The sequence below is a fragment of the Scylla paramamosain genome, unplaced genomic scaffold (genome assembly GCF_035594125.1).
Source record: "Scylla paramamosain isolate STU-SP2022 unplaced genomic scaffold, ASM3559412v1 Contig165, whole genome shotgun sequence".
In the NCBI taxonomy this organism is placed as follows: domain Eukaryota; kingdom Metazoa; phylum Arthropoda; class Malacostraca; order Decapoda; family Portunidae; genus Scylla; species Scylla paramamosain.
The window spans coordinates 23,867-43,786 of NW_026973830.1; the positions used below are offsets into that span (position 1 = coordinate 23,867).

The window sequence follows — 19,920 nt, forward strand, 5'->3', positions numbered from 1 at the left end:
TGAGTCGGCAGTATTCCGGGAGTGCTGCCAGTTGCTGGGCGTCAAGAAAACTCGTACTACACCCCTGCGGCCGCAGTCGGATGGCATGGTGGAACGCTACAACCGCACGTTGGGGCAGGAGTTGGCCAAATATTGCCAGGAAGGGCAGGAGGACTGGGACTTAAAAATCCCCCTACTTCTCTTGGCCTACCGGTCCGCCGTGCATGAAGTGACCGGTTACACGCCAGCCCGGCTGATGTGTGGGCGGGAGCTCCGGCTACCAGTGGACCTCGTGACTGGCAGGCCGCCGGACGAAGACCTGCCCACTACCATCACCCAGTACGCTACAGCCCTACAGGACCGTCTCCGGGAGGTGCACCATCAGGTGAGGGGTAACCTGAAGGTGTCCGGTGAGGCGATGAAGGACCGGTACGACCGCCGGGCAACGGCACCACCTTTTAGCGAGGGGGATCAGGTGTGGCTGCACAACCCTCGGCGTAAGAAAGGATTGTCCCCTAAGCTCCAGAGCCCCTGGGAGGGGCCATACGTGGTGGAGAAGGTCATCTCGGACGTCACCTTCAGGATACGCCAAGGGCCAAGGAAGCGGGCACTGGTGGTGCACGCTGACAGGCTCTGGGGTTACCATGGCCCTGGAAACTTCTCCTGGGGAGAGCGAGCTGCTCTCCTGACCAGTGACGAAGAGGAGGACAAGGACGAGGGCCTTGGGGACGACGAGCCCCTGGTGATGGAGGATGACGGAGACCTGGATCTGAGAGAGCCTGAGCCGCTGGTGATGGAGGAAGGTGGAGCGGATGAGTTGTGTCCCTTGGAGGGGGCACTGGTGGATGTCGACGCTGGACCTGTAGTAGGGAGACCCAGACGGGAGCGGCATCCACCCAAATGGAGTGAGGATTATGTTCTTTGTTGATTTTTGATATACCTAAAGTTGAAGTATTATTTTCTTGTTTTTGGGGGTGTATCTGTAACCTAAAGGGAATAGAGAGAGTTCGGGAGCGAGGGCGCTCAGTCTCTTTACAGGAGGGGATAGTGTTACGAGAGGACAAAATCATGAAGATACCCAGACTGAGTCCCAGCGGAAGTGGAGGATGACGTCGCGCTACGTCACCTCACCGACCGCCTGCTAATTGGCTCGGGAGGATGACGTCACACTACGTCACCTCGCCGGCCGCCTACCCTGGGGCTCGGGAGTATCATGTGACGTGTAGCAGCCCTGGGATTGGTGGCGGAACAGTTTGGGAGACAGAGTGGCAGGAGAACACTGGTGAGGGAAGAAAGCCCGCGCGTCGCCGACACTGCCTCCTGTACTTGTATGTGCCTTTGTGAGCTGGAGCGAGGCGTCAAGAAGCCTTCCGAGGGTCGACAAGAGGCCCGGGGTGCCGAGCTACAGCATAGGACTACTGTGTAGTGTGAGCAACGGAGAATAGAGGGCCAGAAGCCGACAAGTGTGTTTTACTACTCGCCTTCTGAGGGGAGCCAGGGGAGAACACGGAGCGCCGCAGGGTAAGTTCACCGTCACGTATGCAGGAAGCACCGGACCCTAAAAGTGTAAGTGTGACTGCCCACAGGGTGGTGAAGTTACAATATATATATATATATATATATATATATATATATATATATATATATATATATATATATATATATATATATATATATATATATATATATATGTAAGAAGTTGAAGTGGGCGCGCCTGCGAGAGGCTCACAGACTAGTCAGCGAGTCTCGCCAAAACGAGTCTTAAGGCCCTGAAGGTTTGTTGTGGGATTTTTGGCGGGAGAGGCGAGCGAGAGAGAGAGACAGGGTGCAGAGTAGAGGTGGATTTGCCATTTGATTTGCAGGAGTTTGGTCTTGGCAGTGTGCTGTGGGACGTCAGTGAGGTGGCACCGTAGCAGATACTGTGAACTAAGGAGGCTGCAGTGAGGAACTTGCTGTCCCTGGCTGCTATGATGTTAGTACCGCCGTGCATGGAGGAAGAGCTGCAGTACTTCAGGGTAGTGGTAGTGGTGTACCTTCAGCGCGTTGGGTCGGTGTGCGGTTGGGCCTATAGGGTGTGAGGGTCCTGGGGGTACTGGTTAGGGTGGGACAGTGTCAGTGGCATATAACATTTCTTGTGTTGGTGCGTGAAGTGTTTGTTTCTCCTGTTTATTTGTATGTGAATTTACCCATTTTCTCATGGGATCAGGTATTTTGGAGTGCCAGCAGTGTGGCCTCTAAGAGTGTTAAGCACTCATATTTTATTTGTGTTTTCTTTATTATGTACTCATTTGTGTTTTCTTTATTATGTACTCAACCATTAAATTTTAAAATTGTGGCCCGGGTTTCTGTGAACCTAAGCAGGAGGTTTAAATTAATCAGTGGGTTCTTGTGGTGAGTGCTTGGTGAGCCTAATTAAGGTAGGTTAACTGTGCCCTAGCTTTGCACTCATTACAATTGGTAGCAGAGTGTAGTTTTATGCCCTTTTGGGGAAATTGTTTCAAACTCCTGCTTGGGTCCAGTGCTTTTGGCAAAATCCACTTAAGTGTTAGTGTGGCACTACTCCTGCACAATGGAGGATTTGTTGTGTTTGGGTGATGTTGATGGCCAAGGTGTAGCTGGGGTTAAAGTTGAGTGTAAGGAGGAGAGCAGGGAGGTGGAAGTGACCCCAGAGGTAGTTGATAACTTAATCAGTACCAATGCTCAGTTATCCCAAGCAGTGGCACAACTGTGTAATAAGTTTGACCAAATGGGGCACATGCAAAACATGGTGTGGTCACGTCCTGTCCCCACTATTGGAAAATTCTCTGGAAGGGTACGGAGGGCCAGTGAGTTGGATGACTGGGTAGAAGATGCCACAGAGAAAATAAAGCAGCTGGGATTACAGGGCTCTTAGGGAGTGTCATACCTGTGTGGGTTCTTGGAAGGCCCAGCCCGTCGAAGGGTCCACAACAGTACTGTGAAGACTGTGTCTGACCTTTTTGATTGTTTGAGGTCTGCTTTTGGACCAGAACTGAATTATACAGACTTAGAAAAACAGCTGCATGCTCGGGTTCAACAGCCGGGTGAAGGAGTGTGGGAATTTGCTGATTCTCTGGGTGTTATTGTGGATAAAATGTACAAAGTGAGAGACAAGGGAGATAAAGAACGGCAATGGCTGTTAACTACATGGTTCTGTAGGAATTTGAGAGACAGAAAAGTAGGAGTGAAGTTAGGAAAATGGTGGGTAAAGCACCAGCCTGTGAAGTGGGAGGACATGGTTCAGCGAGCAGCAGACCAAGTGAGTGAGGCTGAGCGGATTGTGAAGGAAGAAGCAGAGTTAGTGAGTGGGAAAAAGCCAGAGAGAGTTGTGAGGAGTACCCTTTCTTCACCATCTTGCTCCTTGTGTGGACAACATGGACCCTTGGGATATCAGTGTGAACGGTTCAAGGAGTTGGTGTCCAAGACAGCGGGAAACGGGAGTCCTTGAGAACAAGTGGCCAGCTCTCAAGGCCTGACGACAGGGCCTCCACTACAGCTCAGATAAGGAGTGTGACTAATGTGACCGAGGAACGGAATGATGTAAAAAGAGGGAAAGTTAAGTTGTTTGAAAAGACTCTGAGGATAGATGCGTTGGTGAATGGTATACCTGTAAGTGCTATGGCTGATTCTGGTGCTGAAGTCAGTCTGGTGACAGAGGAATGGTACAAACAGCACCTCCTCCCCAAGCAAGCTGTGATCTATGGGATGGACATTCGGATTACAGATGCAAATGGGAGGGAAATTCCCTGTTTGGGTTATGTGAAGGTGAATGTGGAAATTGAGGGAAAAAGTGTTAAAGACTGTGGACTTTTTGTGAAAGGTGGTGGTGGGGAGAGTGGTGTGGTGCAGGGCACTACATTGCCAGTGTTGTTTGGGATGAATGTGTTGAAGGGAGCCATGCACCTGGGGCTAACTGAGAAGTGGGGCAGGTGTGTCCGTGCCATTGAGGCAAAATTGAGGGTGACACAACAGCCTCTGGGGTTTGCTGTAATTCAGCAGCAACAGGATTTAGTAATCCCAGCTGGTACCAGAAGAATAATGAGAGTGTTTGTGGAAAGTTTACAGGAAGTAGATGTAGATAGTGTGGTGTTGGAGCCCTTAGTGCCTGGTGAGGGCTACTGGGTGCCTGAAGGTTTGTGTATATTTCCCAGTTATACCAGAGTGGTTAAGGGTGAAGGATGGCTGTCAGTGGGTAACCTGGGACAAGCAGATGTGCAATTCAGGCCATAGTGGAAGGTAGCCAAAGTTTCTCATGGAAGGGAGGTTACTGTGGGAAGAGCTCACACACACACAGTAGCTCAGACTGCACCTCCTTCAGTGGTTAAGGAGTTCAGGGACAGACTAGGGGTGCAGGTGGATGAGAGTCAGCTTGATTCAGCACAGTTGGAGAGACTGGATGGATTGATCCATGAGTACGGAGATGTGTTTGCTGAAAACGAGCAGGATTTGGGATGTGCTACTGGAGTGGAGCATGAAATTCACCTCAATAGTGCAGTGCCCATTCGCCTTCCATACAGACATATTCCTCCCCCATGTATCACTGAGGTTAAAGCTCATGTAAAGGGACTGTTGGAACAGGGAGTGATAGAGGAGAGTGTGAGCCCATATGCAGCCCCAATAGTGATGGTGAGGAAGAAAGATGGTTCGCTGCGACTTTGTGTTGATTATCGAAGGCTGAACGAGGTGACAGTGAAAGATGCCTTCCCATTACCAAGGGTACAAGACACACTAGATGCATTAGCCGGAGCACAGTATTTTTCTTCTTTTGATTTAGCTGCAGGTTATCATCAGATTCTTGTGCGGGCAGAAGACCGGCCCAAGACTGCTTTTGTAACACCATTTGGCCATTATCAATATGTGCGCTGTCCTATGGGATTATCCAATAGCCCAGCAACATTCCAAAGGTTTATGGAGTATGTGTTTAGCGATCAGGTTTTTGTGACTCTTTTGGTGTATCTGGATGATTTGTTGGTGTTTGCTCGGAGTGTGGATGAGCATCTGGATAGACTGGAGGGAATGTTGAAGCTTTTGAGGAAACATGGGCTGAAGTTGAAACCTTCCAAATGCCACATACTAAAGCCCCAGGTTAGGTACCTTGGATTTATCATTTCTAAGGAGGGAATTAATACAGACCCAGAGAAAATACGGGCTGTACAGGAGTGGCCAGTTCCGCGCACTGTTAGGGAGGTCAGGGCATTTGTCGCATTCTGCTCCTTTTACAGAAGGTTTGTGAAAAATTTTGCGAAGGTGGCTGCTCCGTTGCATGCTTTGATGAGTGGTGATTCTAAGGCAGCAGTGAGTGATTATTGGGGGAAGGATGAGGCCAGAGCATTTGCCTTGTTGAAAGAGAAGTTAAGTCAGGCTCCAGTGTTAAAAAATGCAGATTACAGCAAGCAGTTTGTGGTGGAGACAGATGCTAGCTTTGAAGGACTGGGAGCAGTTTTATCTCAGGAGCATGATGGGAGGTTGCATCCGGTGGCTTTTGCAAGTAGAGGTCTCAGAAAGTCAGAGCGGAACATGAACAATTACAGCTCTAGGAAGTGGGAGCTGTTGGCTCTGAAGTGGGCAGTGACAGAGCAGTTTAAGCACTATCTGGTGGGTGGACATTTTATAGTGCTGACGGATAATAATCCATTGGCACATTTGAACTCTGCCAAGCTTGGGGCAGTGGAGAGTAGGTGGCTGGGTGACTTGGGAAGGTTTGATTTTGAGGTGAAATACCGGCCAGGGAAGGAGAATGGTAACGCGGATGGATTGTCGAGGAGGCCCCAGGAATTGATTGAGGGAGGGGAGGAAGAGAAGGAGATATGGGAAACCAGTCCTAACACCTCGGTGAAAGGGGTGGCTGTGATGCAGGTATGGCGTGGTGCCAGTAAGGAGCAGCTTAGGGATATGCAACAGTCTTGTCTAGTTGTAGGGAAGTTGTGGAGACAAATGATTGGTAGAGTGAGGCCAGCAGAACTAAGGCAGTTGCTACAAGTAGAGGAGTTTAGGCAATGGTGGAGAGTGAGAGGGTCCCTCATTATGAGGCATGGGGTGATCTACTGGCGTGGAAGGGAGACAGATTCTAGGAAGTGGAAAGTGGTGTTGCCAGTGAATCAGAGACAAGAAGTGCTTAAAGCCGCTCATGATCAGTGGGGTCATCAAGGGGTTGCTAGAACAACGTCACTAGTGAAGGATAGGTTTGCTTGGCCAGGACTACATGAAGACATCAAATTGTATGTGGCAAAGTGCAAAGTCTGTGTCATGGGGAAGGAGGAGGGTGTGCGGGCCAAGACTAAGTTGGGTACTTTGGAAGCCAACCGCCCCTGGGAAGTGTTGGCTGTTGACTTCACTTTGCTGGATCCGGCCAGGGATGGCAAGGAAAATGTATTGGTGGTGACGGATGTGTTTAGCAAGTTTGCCCTGGCCTTTCCTACTAAAAACCAAAAGGCAAGCACAGTAGCCAAGATCTTGGTGGAGGAGATTTTTCACCGTTTTGGTTGCCCAGAAAGGGTACATAGTGACCAGGGTAGGAATTTTGAGGGAAAGTTAGTGCAGGAACTATGCAAGTATTACCATGTAGCCAAGTCTCGTACCACCCCGTATCACCCTCAAGGAAATGGGATCTGTGAGAGGTTTAACCGCACCTTACATGGGATGTTAGTTACCCTTGGTCAGGAACAGCGGGAGCATTGGCCTAGGCACTTGTCAAGCCTCACTGCCATCTATAATACCACACCCCATGCTGTCACTGGTTTTTCACCCCATTATTTGTTGTTTGGTGTGGAGCCCCATTTACCTTTGGATAGGTTCTGTGAGGAAACTGATAGTGAGCCTACTAACCATAGCATGTGGATTAGGAAGCTCAGAGAGACACAGGAGGCTGCTTGGAAAGCAGCTAAGTTGAACATCAAGAGTTACCACAATACCAATAGGTGGAAGCGTCAGGAGCAAGGAAAAGCAGAGCCATTGAGGGTGGGACAAAGAGTGTTGCTAAGGGACAATGCAGTACTAGGTAGGAGGAAGATTCAGCCTAAGTTTGCAGCTGAGGTGTGGGAAGTTGAGGAGGTGTTGGATGGGGTGAGTGGGGTGTATAGGGTCAGACCAGAAGGTGAGTCCGGCTGTAGTAAGGTGTTACATCGCAGTAACTTGCGTCCTTGGAATGGTAGTGAGGGCCATGCAGGGACAAGTAATGAAGTGCCAGCAGGGAAAAGTAATGAAGTGCCAGCAGGGAAAAGTAATGAAGGGCCACCAGAGGAGGAAGAAGTAGAAATGCCAGATATGACAGAAGTGTTAAAGCGCTTTGGGTTTCCAGAACCGGACTCAGAGGAACAAGTGGACTCAGTGGTTGAGCAGGAGGGAGAGGATGCCCTAGGGCCTGGTGAAGAGCCAGATGAACAGAGTGGTGAAGGCTCAGAGCAGGTTAAAGGGGTTCAGGCCCCTCCACTCAGGAGGTCTAGTAGGATTGCTGAAAGGGGTGCAACGGGTTCGTCTTGTGTTGGCTGTGGGGATTGTGCATGAGGGCATGCACAAAGTTCAGGGGGGGTGAGTGTAAGAAGTTGAAGTGGGCGCGCCTGCAAGAGGCTCACAGACTAGTCAGCGAGTCTCGCCAAAACGAGTCTTAAGGCCCTGAAGGTTTGTTGTGGGATTTTTGGCGGGAGAGGCGAGCGAGAGAGAGACAGGGTGCAGAGTAGTGGTGGATTTGCCATTTGATTTGCAGGAGTTTGGTCTTGGCAGTGTGCTGTGGGATGTCAGTGAGGTGGCACCGTAGCAGATACTGTGAACTAAGGAGGCTGCAGTGAGGAACTTGCTGTCCCTGGCTGCTATGATGTTAGTACCGCCGTGCATGGAGGAAGAGCTGCAGTACTTCAGGGTAGTGGTAGTGGTGTACCTTCAGCGCGTTGGGTCGGTGTGCGGTTGGGCCTATAGGGTGTGAGGGTCCTGGGTGTACTGGTTAGGGTGGGACAGTGTCAGTGGCATATAACATTTCTTGTGTTGGTGCGTTGAAGTGTTTGTTTCTCCTGTTTATTTGTATGTGAATTTACCCATTTTCTCATGGGATCAGGTATTTTGGAGTGCCAGCAGTGTGGCCTCTAAGAGTGTTAAGCACTCATATTTTATTTGTGTTTTCTTTATTATGTACTCATTTGTGTTTTCTTTATTATGTACTCAACCATTAAATTTTAAAATTGTGGCCCGGGTTTCTGTGAACCTAAGCAGGAGGTTTAAATTAATCAGTGGGTTCTTGTGGTGAGTGCTTGGTGAGCCTAATTAAGGTAGGTTAACTGTGCCCTAGCTTTGCACTCATTACATATATATATATATATATATATATATATATATATATATATATATATATATATATATATATATATATATATATATATATATATATATATATATATATATATATATATATATATATATATATATATATATATATATATATATATATATATAATTTTTTATTTTATTTTTTTTTTGCGCAGGGGTGTAGGGGGATGGCGTTGGTAGCACTGTGCTGCGAGTAGTGAAGATGGGCGTTGGCAGCGCTGAAATCAGGAGGAAGTGAGCTGGTAGTCAGGATGACCAGGGGCGGGAAACACTGTGATTGGCCTGAAGAGCAGCAGCGTGCCAGCCAATCACGGAGGGGCCAATGCTATATAAGGGGCTGTGATGATCCCCAGGACAAGAGGAATAACTAACACACTACCCGAAGGTATCACACTGTCAATAAAGCAAGACGGTTTGCCCGTCAACTTGATGTCTCCTACTATATTTCCTTTCTCACTATAAACCTCCAATCTTCCCTTCCTACCCACTCTACCTCTTCATATTTCACCCAGCTTTTCTATCAACCCCCAAATCGCAAATCGCAGGACAAGAGGGCAAGTGTCCGTTCCTTGCTATGCCACACTACGATGCCAGACCAAGAGAAGGAGAGAGAGAGAGAGAGACTGCCCGTTTTTTTGCCTACGCAACACCTGTGCCGGTAGTCTGCAGCGCGCTCTCCTTGTGTGACGCTCTGACACTGGTCACCTGCTGCTGCAACGACGTGACTGTGCCTAGGGGCATGGTATGAGGTTAGTGTGCCCCAGCAGACTAAGGCAGTGAGTACTTGATGCTAGCTGTGCGACACTGCAATTTGTGATCTCGTGGCATGCTGTGTGCCTACAGCTGTTCTGTGAGGTGAGGCATACTACCCAGTGACAGACATTTCGCAGATTGAGGGCCAGTGGTGCAACCCTGACTTATGCTGTAGTGTGCCTTGTGCCCTGTGGTACTGCTCTGTGTGGGGAATAAAGACAGGAGTGCTAGTAAGCTTATGTTTTGTTTCTCCTCCCTCTCAGTAGTCTGTCGAGTCCAGACAGGTGTCACTTGTACGTGCCTTGCCCCCCACTAGCCAAATGAGCCTGACCACGACAGAGGTAAATGTTCTTTCTGTAGGAGATGAAAGAAGCTGCTTTCCCTTTTGACTGGAACTTGTGTTTGGAGTAGCGACTGCGGCGTCAGGTGCTGCAGGAGGTGGACATAATTATGCAGTCCATTCTCCGCCTGTCGTTTCAGTCTTCTGTTTTTTTTATTTCTCTCACCTTCTGTAGGTATTCCCTTTTCTTTCAAAGTCCTTTACTGGGCATCCCTATCCTATAGTAAGCCTGTGAGGGTCTGAGAACAAAGATTTCTTGGGGAGGGGGGGGGGTGTAATCCGTCATGACATGCTTACAACCTCTTCCTCGGGAGGCTGTCAAGCCAGACCTGGCGACCGCGCACTTCAGTTAGAAAAAAAAATATGAAAGAATTATTCCTATAGCTACATAAATGTGCTGAATACGTCAGTGCAGTGGTGGGATTTAAATTCCACGCGGGCCACACCCACATGGCATTTAAATCTGGAAAAAATACTTAGAATGCAGTGATTCCTTTGAAAGTTCGCCAGTGTTGCCAGATGATCGGGAAAGCTGATGATGCACTAATCTCAAATACTCCCAATCTCGGATTTTGGACCAAATTTTCGTTACTTACCACCTTAAGCTTTGTAAGGTTAGAATTGAAAAGCAGATAGGAAGTGATAGTTGATTGTAATAGACTCAGTAATTATATTGTTGGTACAATAAATAGGAAGCTTTAAAATATTTGACATTCATGGATAAGAACATAAAATAAGATTGCAGAAGGCCAGATAACCTACACAAAGCAGCACTTGGAAAGGGATTATAGGTGGACATAGGTATGCACATTTTGTACATGGACTGCCACATGAAGGCCTACTGGCATTTTGCAAATTTCTTCATGTTCTTATGTTATGTGAGTGTAAGTGATACAAATATCATTTTATTACTTACATTTTTTCATTTTTTCTTTTTCTTTTTTTTCTTTTTTTTTTTCTTTTTTTTTACTGAACTCAATGGCATCTTCTATAAGATATTCAGCTGCAGCAGATTTAGAATTAATAGTTTGTCCAACCAGAGACTCTTGGCTTGTGTTAAGAGGATGCGGTGCTTTTGCTGCACGCACATGCATCTAGAAGAAAGGTGTGTATTTTGTTGTTGCTTGCTGGCTGGTGTTAATTCCATAAACTGCAACATCAAGGACCATGTAGTAGATAAATTATAACAATAAAAAAAAAATAAAATAAAAAAATAAATAATAATAATAATAATAATAATAATAATAATAATAATAATAATAATAATATTAATAATAATAATAATAACAATAATAATGACAATAATGATAATAATAATAATAATAATAATAATAATAATAATAATAATAATAATAATAATTTATGTATCTACCTGGATATACCACTTCAGAAGCAATATTTCTAGAATGAGTTGCAGTAATGACAATGATATTGAGATCTAAATTGGAATCAAAGAACTTTTTATACATATGTCCAGTATCAGAACATGTATTGAAAGACATGTATTGAAAGACAAATTAATCAGGGAGTATATAAGAAACTGGAACAATAGTATGGTTTATTTTACTTGTAGTTACTGCCTTCCGAGACTAACTACTTGTTTATTCTGATAGATGTGAATACGGCACCTTCATTTTTTTTTTTTTTTTTTGTCAAATAGACAAAACATACATATACACACTTACTCTGACTGTACTGTGTTCTTGTTATATCAAAGAAAGGATAATAGGTGTTTGGATACAAAGGTGTTAACTGTGTCAATATTCTCATGCATACATAGATGAAGTACGAGATCACTTATTTATTTATTTATTTTTTTTACTTATCCCAGTTGTTTTCATCTTCATTGCAAGACTTTGCAATTCAACTCTTTAAAGTCTGATTTGTCCTTTTGTCCTGTCCATTCATTTGTGGGTGGTACACAGAGGTCATCACACATTTTACTCCAAATAGTAAAAGTACATTCTTGTTGACCTTCAAATAGAATATATTGAAATTTAGTGGGAAGTACATTGTAAGATAAATTGGAATAGGAGCCATGCATTCTTACTGACCTCGGAAAGAATATGCAGAGAAGTACAGAGGAAGTGGAGAAAACAATAGCTTAATGTGTGGTAAAGCTGTGGGAATGTTAAAATATGGAAGTAAAGTGATACCAGTTGTACATACATTGGACACTTTTAATATGCAAACTGGTATGGAAGAAAAGAGAAGTACTATAGATGAGCGTATAAAGGCAGTTACTATCCTTCTTCATAAAGCTATAGGTTTAGAAATGAGTGCAACAGTTATACAAGGACAAGTTTGCTAACTGTGCCAGGAAAGGTCTATGGGAGAGTCTTGATTCAGAAACTGATGGAAGTGACCAAGGTGAAGGTCAGTGAGGAACAAAGTGGTTTTAAGAAAGCTGCATCTAATCAAACAGACTGGGAATCTGCTGTAGGATTATAAAGGCTGTTCTATGTAGCATGAATAGCCTGAATTTCAAAATACTATTCATTAGGAATTGCAGATATAACAAAAATCTATTGATGTCATACTTCCTAAATCAGTGATCAGAAAGTGTTCCTTTTATTGAATGTCAATAGCTCCTCTTTACTTTTATTTATTTATGTTTTTTTTTTTTTTATATCAAAGAAAACCTCTTACAATTACCTCATTCACAAATTCCCTTCCTTGATCAGTTATAATTTTGGAGGGTGGCCCATGGGAGTGAATAATTTTCACTATAACCCAGGCAACTGGGACCACATTAGTCTCTCAGTGGGTAGGCTACAACCCACTTGGTAAATAGATCTGTTATTGTGATGACAAATCTATTCCCATTTCTTGTTATTCTAAAGGGGTCTATAAGGTCCACTCCCAGTATTCCCCATCTCCCCTTAGCCTTGATGGAATGCAGTTGTGGACCCTGGGTTTTTTATTTTCTTAAAGAACTGGCACTTAGGACAGGTGTTTATTTGAAAATCACAAAAATGGCACATATTTTATAATTGCTAAACTAAGTGAGTATTCACACTATACAAAGAAATCTGCAGATCTTCACAATTTTTGGACTCATCTTCACTGCATCCCATAAATCATCCAACTTTTGATACTTGTCAGTTTCTCTTTTGCCAAATATCTTTTCGAAACTTTCTCTCTTTTGCTTCCAATCTTCAAAGTGTACTCTCAATTTTTTCATATACAGGAAGTGGTCAGTATATTTATTATACAGATTTCACAAACACAGTGAATATACATAGAAAGTATATATGAAACTAAATTTTTGCAAAAAAAAATGAATAGAGTGGAATGGGCCTTCATGCCTGTGAGGATTGTCACCAGGAGGCGATGGTAGTGCAATGGTTAGCACATCTGCCTGGCAAGTGGAAGGTCCCAGGTTTGATCCCCAAGTGCTGCCTGCCACCACTGTGTTGTTTGCACACACCAAACCTTATGAAATATATTTGCACTTAGATACACTAAACCTTATGAAATATATTTACACTGAAACAAAGTCTATAGAAATTCCAATCACCATTGCATGTCATGTATAATTGCATGTCATGTATAATTTTTTTCCATGTTTATATTTTCTAGGCACACCATGCACACAAACTACACCACCAACTATTAGCATCCAAATTCCAGGATTGAGATCTACAAGCAGTATTATAATTACATTCCCTCTCAAACTCACCAGCCTTTCTCTAGATTTGTAATACAAATCGAAAATTAAACTTAACAATTCTTGAATGCTATGGGATATTGTCAACCAGTAATAGTGGTGGTTGGTATAATCCCAACTCTTCTTTATTCCCAAGTGCCACTCTTTCCCATGAACTTCTTGAAGTACTAATTGCCCCTCTTTTTCACTCAAAAGCACTTGCCTTTTTGCAGGAAGGTTATTGTGGAGACCACAATAAAACAAAGTATCCCCTGCACAGAACAATAATACTTGAAAACTTTAAATCAGCTTGGTCATATATAAAGCTATGCACTCCAGTGAAAGGAGGGCATATGGTTGAGTGCACAGGATGTAATGCCTTTTCCATGATTAGACCTTGACTGATTTAACCAAATAAAAACTTTGGTGTAAGTATCTTACAAAGACACTTGAAAATAATAATGTCACCTGACCTCATGATTTCACTTAATCACTTATAGACACTGGCTGTAGACAAGGTGATATAAATAATTTATTCTCCTTTATTCTCATCTTTATAACACACAACTCAGTCTTTTTACATACAAAAGTAACAAACCACCTCTATTCATATACTTGATGCAAAAATCTATGCATGCCTTCAGTGACTTGTTGTTTAAACAATAATATGAATACTTACATAAGTTTCTTAGTATTTTATTGCATAGCCCCTCCTCTTGATGACCATCTTAAGATGACATGGTACACTATCAGGAAAATTTTGCAGTGTCTCAGACTTAAATTCCTCTCAACATCTTTGTATCTTCATTTCAAGTCTGGGGAATGTGAAGGTGTCTTGTGAATGTAATTTGCCTTTAATGATGGCCCAGAGATTTTCAATAGAAGAGATATTGGGGGAATTACTTGGCCAGTTCTTTATCCTCTCAGTGCCAATGTCATCAAGCCAGTGAGTCGGGTCATGGGCTGTGTGGCATGATGTTCCATCCTGCTGGAAGATGAGTGCATACCTTCTCAAAACAGGCCTCCAGGCCTGTTTTTGAGAAGGTATGCTTTGTAGTTCAAAATACACCTGTTTGTTAACAGTTGTGTTCCTTGGAAACACATTCAGGCTCTTAAAACCACAAAAGGAAAAGTAACCCCACACCATGAGACTGGGAGGATGCTTTGTAGCCCTGCATGTGAAGCATGGCTCTTTAGGGTCAGAGCCAGGGCGATGGTATACTTTTTTGCTGTGTCTCCACCACTTACACAGGATGTGCTTTCATCACTCCAAAGTACAGTCTGCCACTTTTCGAGACAACAGTCTTTGTACTTCTTAGTGAAAAAGAAGCCTAATTTTTCTCCGGTGCTCATTTATCAGAGGGTTCTTCCATGCATGATAGTATTTTAATTGAAGGTAACACCTCACAGTATCTTGCACTGTACATAGTGACAGAGAGAATGGTTTCTCTCTGCCAGTTCCTTTGTTGCTGATTTGGGATTGGCTTCAAGTTCTTGCCTTATCACACTCATGGTTCTGCTGGACACTTTTCTAGGCCTCCCAGGCTGTTTCCAAGGAAGCAGAAATTCTTTCTCTCCGTCAGCCTTAAATCTTGCACTGTTCTGACCTTCAGTCCTTTCAATTTACATATTTCCTTATTGCTGTGCCAAGCTTTGTAAAGATCTATGATTTACTATTGTTTTGGTACCTGTATGTTTTCTATACATTGTGAAATCCATGAGAAATTAACAAAAACACTGGGTTGAAAAATTCAAACATATGCTAATTTGAGAGGCAGTTTTAAATTTATGCATCTCAATTCATGGATCCTGGTGCAGAGGTTTTTAACACAAGCCTGCAGACCTACTTTCCTTACACAAAGGTTTATGAAGGAGGAAGGGGACAATACATGGGTGTGTTTCTATGTTCACTGTAGCATTGGTCGTAGATTTGTGAGGAAGGAGGAGGATTTAAGAGAGGAAAAGGCAGTACAGATAAGACCTATTCAACTAAAATCTTAAAAGAAGAGTATTTAGGAAAAGGCAAGACATTGCATGCAGCCTTCATAGATCTAAAAAAAAAAAAGTGTATAATAGAATTGAGAGAGAAGCTCTAGAATGTTTTCAAAATCTAAGTTGTAGGATAGTCATTGGCATTTTATATGACAGCAAGTGTCTGTGTGAGGGTGGAGAGAAAGCTTGGTGAGAGTTTTGTTACAGGAGCAGGAGAGGAGTGACGAATGAGGTAGGGAAGTTTGATGATTCCATGGTGATTCAGTATTTTATTGTATGGATGCATGAGAGAGATTAATGCAGAGTTGGAAATGTTAGTGCAAGGCTTAAGAGAATAGAGTGGGTTAGGCAGTGGTCGCAAGCTTGTTTGCTGATCACACTGTTTTACCACCAGTGAAAGGGAACTTCAGATCAATGCATTTATCTATATCCAATGTGTTGTTACTGATATATAATCAAACAATCCACTGGAATAAGCTGAATGCAGGTGTTGGATCTTTTTCTCTCCAGCATCTTTCCATCCTGAGGTCAAGGTCATTATGACACTCTTAACTATGTGAAACCACCTGTCATACAATTTCATATGCTGCATACTTGACTGTAACAGCTACCTGAAAAAACAACAAGCCATGAACTATATAATACTTAAAATTTCTTATATACTTAATGAAAGAGAGTAAAAGCTGAGACTTAAATAATCCACAATGCAAGTAAATTGGAGCATATTGCATTAGTAAGGGAAGGAGTCATAACTTACCTTCAACCATAAAATTCCAAGCAGATTTCCATATGCCAGTTTTTTTCATGCTTTGCCATGAATCTATGTATTTTCTAATTTTTATGTAGTGGCTGATTTGACTCGGGTGAAGCCACTGATCTTTACTGTGGCGAACAATGATCTGAAGACCAAAAGAACAAAAAATTACAAGTATTAACAATGATGTTACAATTACTGAATCTGCAGATTTACATTTTTCTTCTCTTCCTCCATTACCGCTCCATTGGTTGTTTGCCTTCATGGAATAAAGTTGGTGCTATTATCATTTATTTGCTTTTTTGGGAAGATGTCTACAGATCATCTACTGTTAAGGAGAAACTAGAGTTACACAAATTGCAGAATACTATAGAAAGTACAGATAAAGAAAACTATTTTCCAGAGAGTAATATCAAAGTTAGGAAATGAGAAAATCTCATGGTATATGTTAGGTTAGTGACGTGGGGAAAGGGGCCCTGGTGGTATTGGGGAGAATGGATAAGAGTACTTGAAGGATAGAACTTTGTCTCAGAATGGTCCATAACTATTGCACAGAATTACCATTTCTTTCTTTATTCTGAGTACCAGATGATTATGAGGAGGAGGCAGTAGACACCTGCCGAAACGATAATTACTCCCAGTGAGGTCTAAAGCACTGTTCAGGGGGTGCTGTGAACTTATCATTAAACCCAGCTGTGACCTCACTGAACGTTTCCCTTTGTGTCTCACAACACAAGGGGGTAGTCACAGCCTGCCCTCTAAAGACAACTCTCTTCCTCCACACAAAACTACAAGCACCTAATAACACACACACCCTTCACTCAAAAAATTTTAAAATCATGGCGACTCCTACACCAGCCTCGGAGTCCCCATCTGGGGAGGGGACCATAAATGTCCCCAGGTCGGACTGCCTTTCCGTCGACGACCCTAAGTGTCTTGACACCCCCCTCAACTTTTTCTTCATTAACTTCTGCAACATTCGCGGTCTAAGATCTAATTTTCAATCTGTAGAACACCACCTCTCCTCTTCTAAACCTCATCTTCTTTTCCTCACTGAAACTCAGGTGTCTGAGGCAACTGACAGTAGCCCCTTTTCTGTTCCCTCCTACTTTCTCTATCCTCATTTTCGATCCAAAGCTGGATGCTGCGTTTATGTGCGCAATGACTTAACCTGCTCTCGTGCCCACGCTCTTGAATCTTCCGAGTTTTCCACCATCTGGCTACGACTACAGAGTCATTCTCATACTAAATTTATCTGTGCTGTATACCTCTCTCCTAACTCCTCTGACTATAAGAAATTCTTTGACTACTTAACTTCCAAAGTGGAGCACATTCTGACCCTCTTCCCTTTTGCAGAGATCTCCATTCTTGGAGACTTCAATGTTCACCACCAGCTTTGGCTTTCCTCTCCCTTCACTGACCATCCTGGTGAACTAGCCTACAACTTTGCTATCCTCCATGACCTAGAGCAATTGGTGCAACACCCTACTCGTATTCCTGACCGTCTTGGAGATACGCCCAACATTCTTGACCTTTTCCTGACCTCTAATCCTTCTGCTTATGCTGTCACCCTTTCTTCTCCGTTGGGCTCCTCCGATCACAATCTCATATCTTTATCTTGTCCTATCACTCCAATCCCTCCTCAGGATCCCCCTAAGCGAAGGTGCCTCTGGCGTTTTGCCTCTGCTAGTTGGGGGGACCTGAGGCGGTATTTTGCTGATTTTCCTTGGAATGACTACTGCTTCCGTGTCAGAGACCCGTCTTTATGTGCTGAGCGCATAACAGAGGTGATAGTGTCTGGCATGGAGGCGTACATTCCTCACTCTTTTTCTCGTCCTAAACCTTCTAAACCTTGGTTTAACACAGCTTGTTCTCGTGCTATACATGATAGAGAGGTGGCCCACAAAAGGTACTTAAGCCTTCCTTCACCAGAATCTCATGCACTTTATATTTCTGCCCGGAACCATGCCAAGTCTGTTCTCCAACTAGCCAAAAACTCCTTCATTAACAGAAAATGTCAAAACCTTTCAAGATCTAACTCCCCTCGTGATTTCTGGCATCTAGTCAAAAATATCTCCAATAACTTTGCTTCTTCTTCTTTCCCTCCTCTACTTCAACCAGATGGCACCACTGCTATCACATCTATTTCTAAAGCTGAACTCTTTGCTCAAACCTTTGCTAAAAACTCTACCTTGGACGATTCTGGGCTTGTTCCTCCCTCTCCTCCACCCTCTGACTACTTCATGCCTCGTATTAAAATTCTTCGTAATGATGTTTTCCATGCCCTCGCTGGCCTAAACCCTCGGAAGGCTTATGGACCTGATGGGGTCCTTCCTATTGTTCTCCGAAACTGTGCCTCCGTGCTTGCACCTTGCCTAGTCAAACTCTTTCAGCTCTGTCTGTCAACATCTACCTTTCCTTCTTGCTGGAAGTTTGCCTACATTCAACCTGTTCCTAAAAAGGGTGACCGCTCTAATCCCTCAAACTACCGTCCTATTGCTTTAATTTCCTGCTTATCTAAAGTTTTTGAATCTATCCTCAACAGGAAGATTCTTAAACATCTATCACTTCACAACCTTCTATCTGATCGCCAGTATGGGTTCTGTCAAGGCCGCTCTACTGGTGATCTTCTGGCTTTCCTTACTGAGTCTTGGTCATCCTCTTTTAGAGACTTTGGTGAAACTTTTGCTGTTGCCTTGGACATATCAAAAGCCTTTGATAGAGTCTGGCACAAAGCTTTGATTTCCAAACTACCCTCCTACGGTTTCTATCCTTCTCTCTGTAACTTCATCTCAAGTTTCCTTTCTGACCGTTCTATTGCTGCTGTGGTAGACGGTCACTGTTCTTCTCCTAAATCTATTAACAGTGGTGTTCCTCAGGGTTCTGTCCTGTCACCCACTCTCTTCTTATTATTCATTAATGATCTTCTAAACCAAACTTCTTGTCCTATCCAATCCTATGCTGATGATACTACCCTGCACTTTTCCACGTCTTTTCATAGACGTCCAACCCTTCAGGAGGTAAACATATCACGCAGGGAAGCCACAGAACGCCTGACTTCTGATCTTTCTAAAATTTCTGATTGGGGCAGAGTAAACTTGGTATTGTTCAATGCCTCAAAAACTCAATTCCTCCATCTATCAACTCGACACAATCTTCCCGACAACTATCCCCTCTTCTTCAATGACACTCAACTGTCCCCCTCTTCTACACTGAACATCCTCGGTCTGTCCTTTACTTATAATCTGAACTGGAAACTTCACATCTCATCTCTAGCTAAAACAGCTTCTATGAAGTTAGGTGTTCTGAGACATCTCCGCCAGTTTTTCTCACCCCCCCAGCTGCTAACTCTGTACAAGGGCCTTATCCGTCCATGTATGGAGTATGCTTCACATGTCTGGGGGGGTTCCACTCATACTGCTGTTCTAGACAGGGTGGAATCAAAAGCTTTTCGTCTCATCAACTCCTCTCCTCTAACTGACTGTCTTCAGCCTCTCTCTCACCGCCGCAATGTTGCATCTCTAGCTGTCTTCTACTGCTATTTTCATGGTAACTGCTCTTCTGATCTTGCTAACTGCATGCCTCCCCTCCTTCCGCGGCCTCGCTGCACAAGACTTTCTTCTTTCTCTCACTCCTATTCTGTCCACCTCTCTAACGCAAGAGTTAACCAGTATTCTCAATCATTCATCCCTTTCTCTGGTAAACTCTGGAACTCCTTGCCTGCTTCTGTATTTCCACCTTCCTATGACTTGAATTCCTTCAAGAGGGAGGTTTCAGGACACTTATCCACCAATTTTTGACCACTGCTTTGACCCTTTTGGGGACTGGCATTTCAGTGGGCATTTTTTTTTTATTGGATTTTTGTTGCCCTTGGCCAGTGTCCTTCCTACATAAAAAAAAAAAAAAAAAAAAAAAACACAGACTCACTAATAAGACTTCATGTGTTAACTACTGATTATACCAGATATTGCTGCCTGCCCTCATTTCTGTCTGTTTAATGTGGCAGTCATGTGCTTTCTCAAACATGTTTCTGGAGATACCACTAATATAATTTTAATGGTCTATCTACTTTGATTGATGTTCATTCCCAATAATTGTACATCTAAGCAATCCTCATTC

At 43.7% G+C, this 19,920-nt stretch overlaps 2 protein-coding genes across 2 annotated transcripts in view; both read right to left on the reverse strand.

The window, feature by feature from the left end:
- Positions 1-19,920, reverse strand: part of LOC135099640 (uncharacterized) — a 63,750-nt gene that overhangs the window by 20,024 nt on the left and 23,806 nt on the right. The window lies entirely within an intron of this gene.
- The window catches only part of LOC135099639 (juvenile hormone esterase-like), a gene marked incomplete at its 5' end in the record, with an annotated part of 54,722 nt that continues 48,388 nt past the window's right edge, over positions 13,587-19,920 (reverse strand). The window contains 2 exon segments of the mRNA XM_064002029.1: positions 13,587-15,658; positions 15,805-15,946. Of these exon segments, the coding sequence (XP_063858099.1) occupies positions 15,627-15,658; positions 15,805-15,946 (174 nt within the window).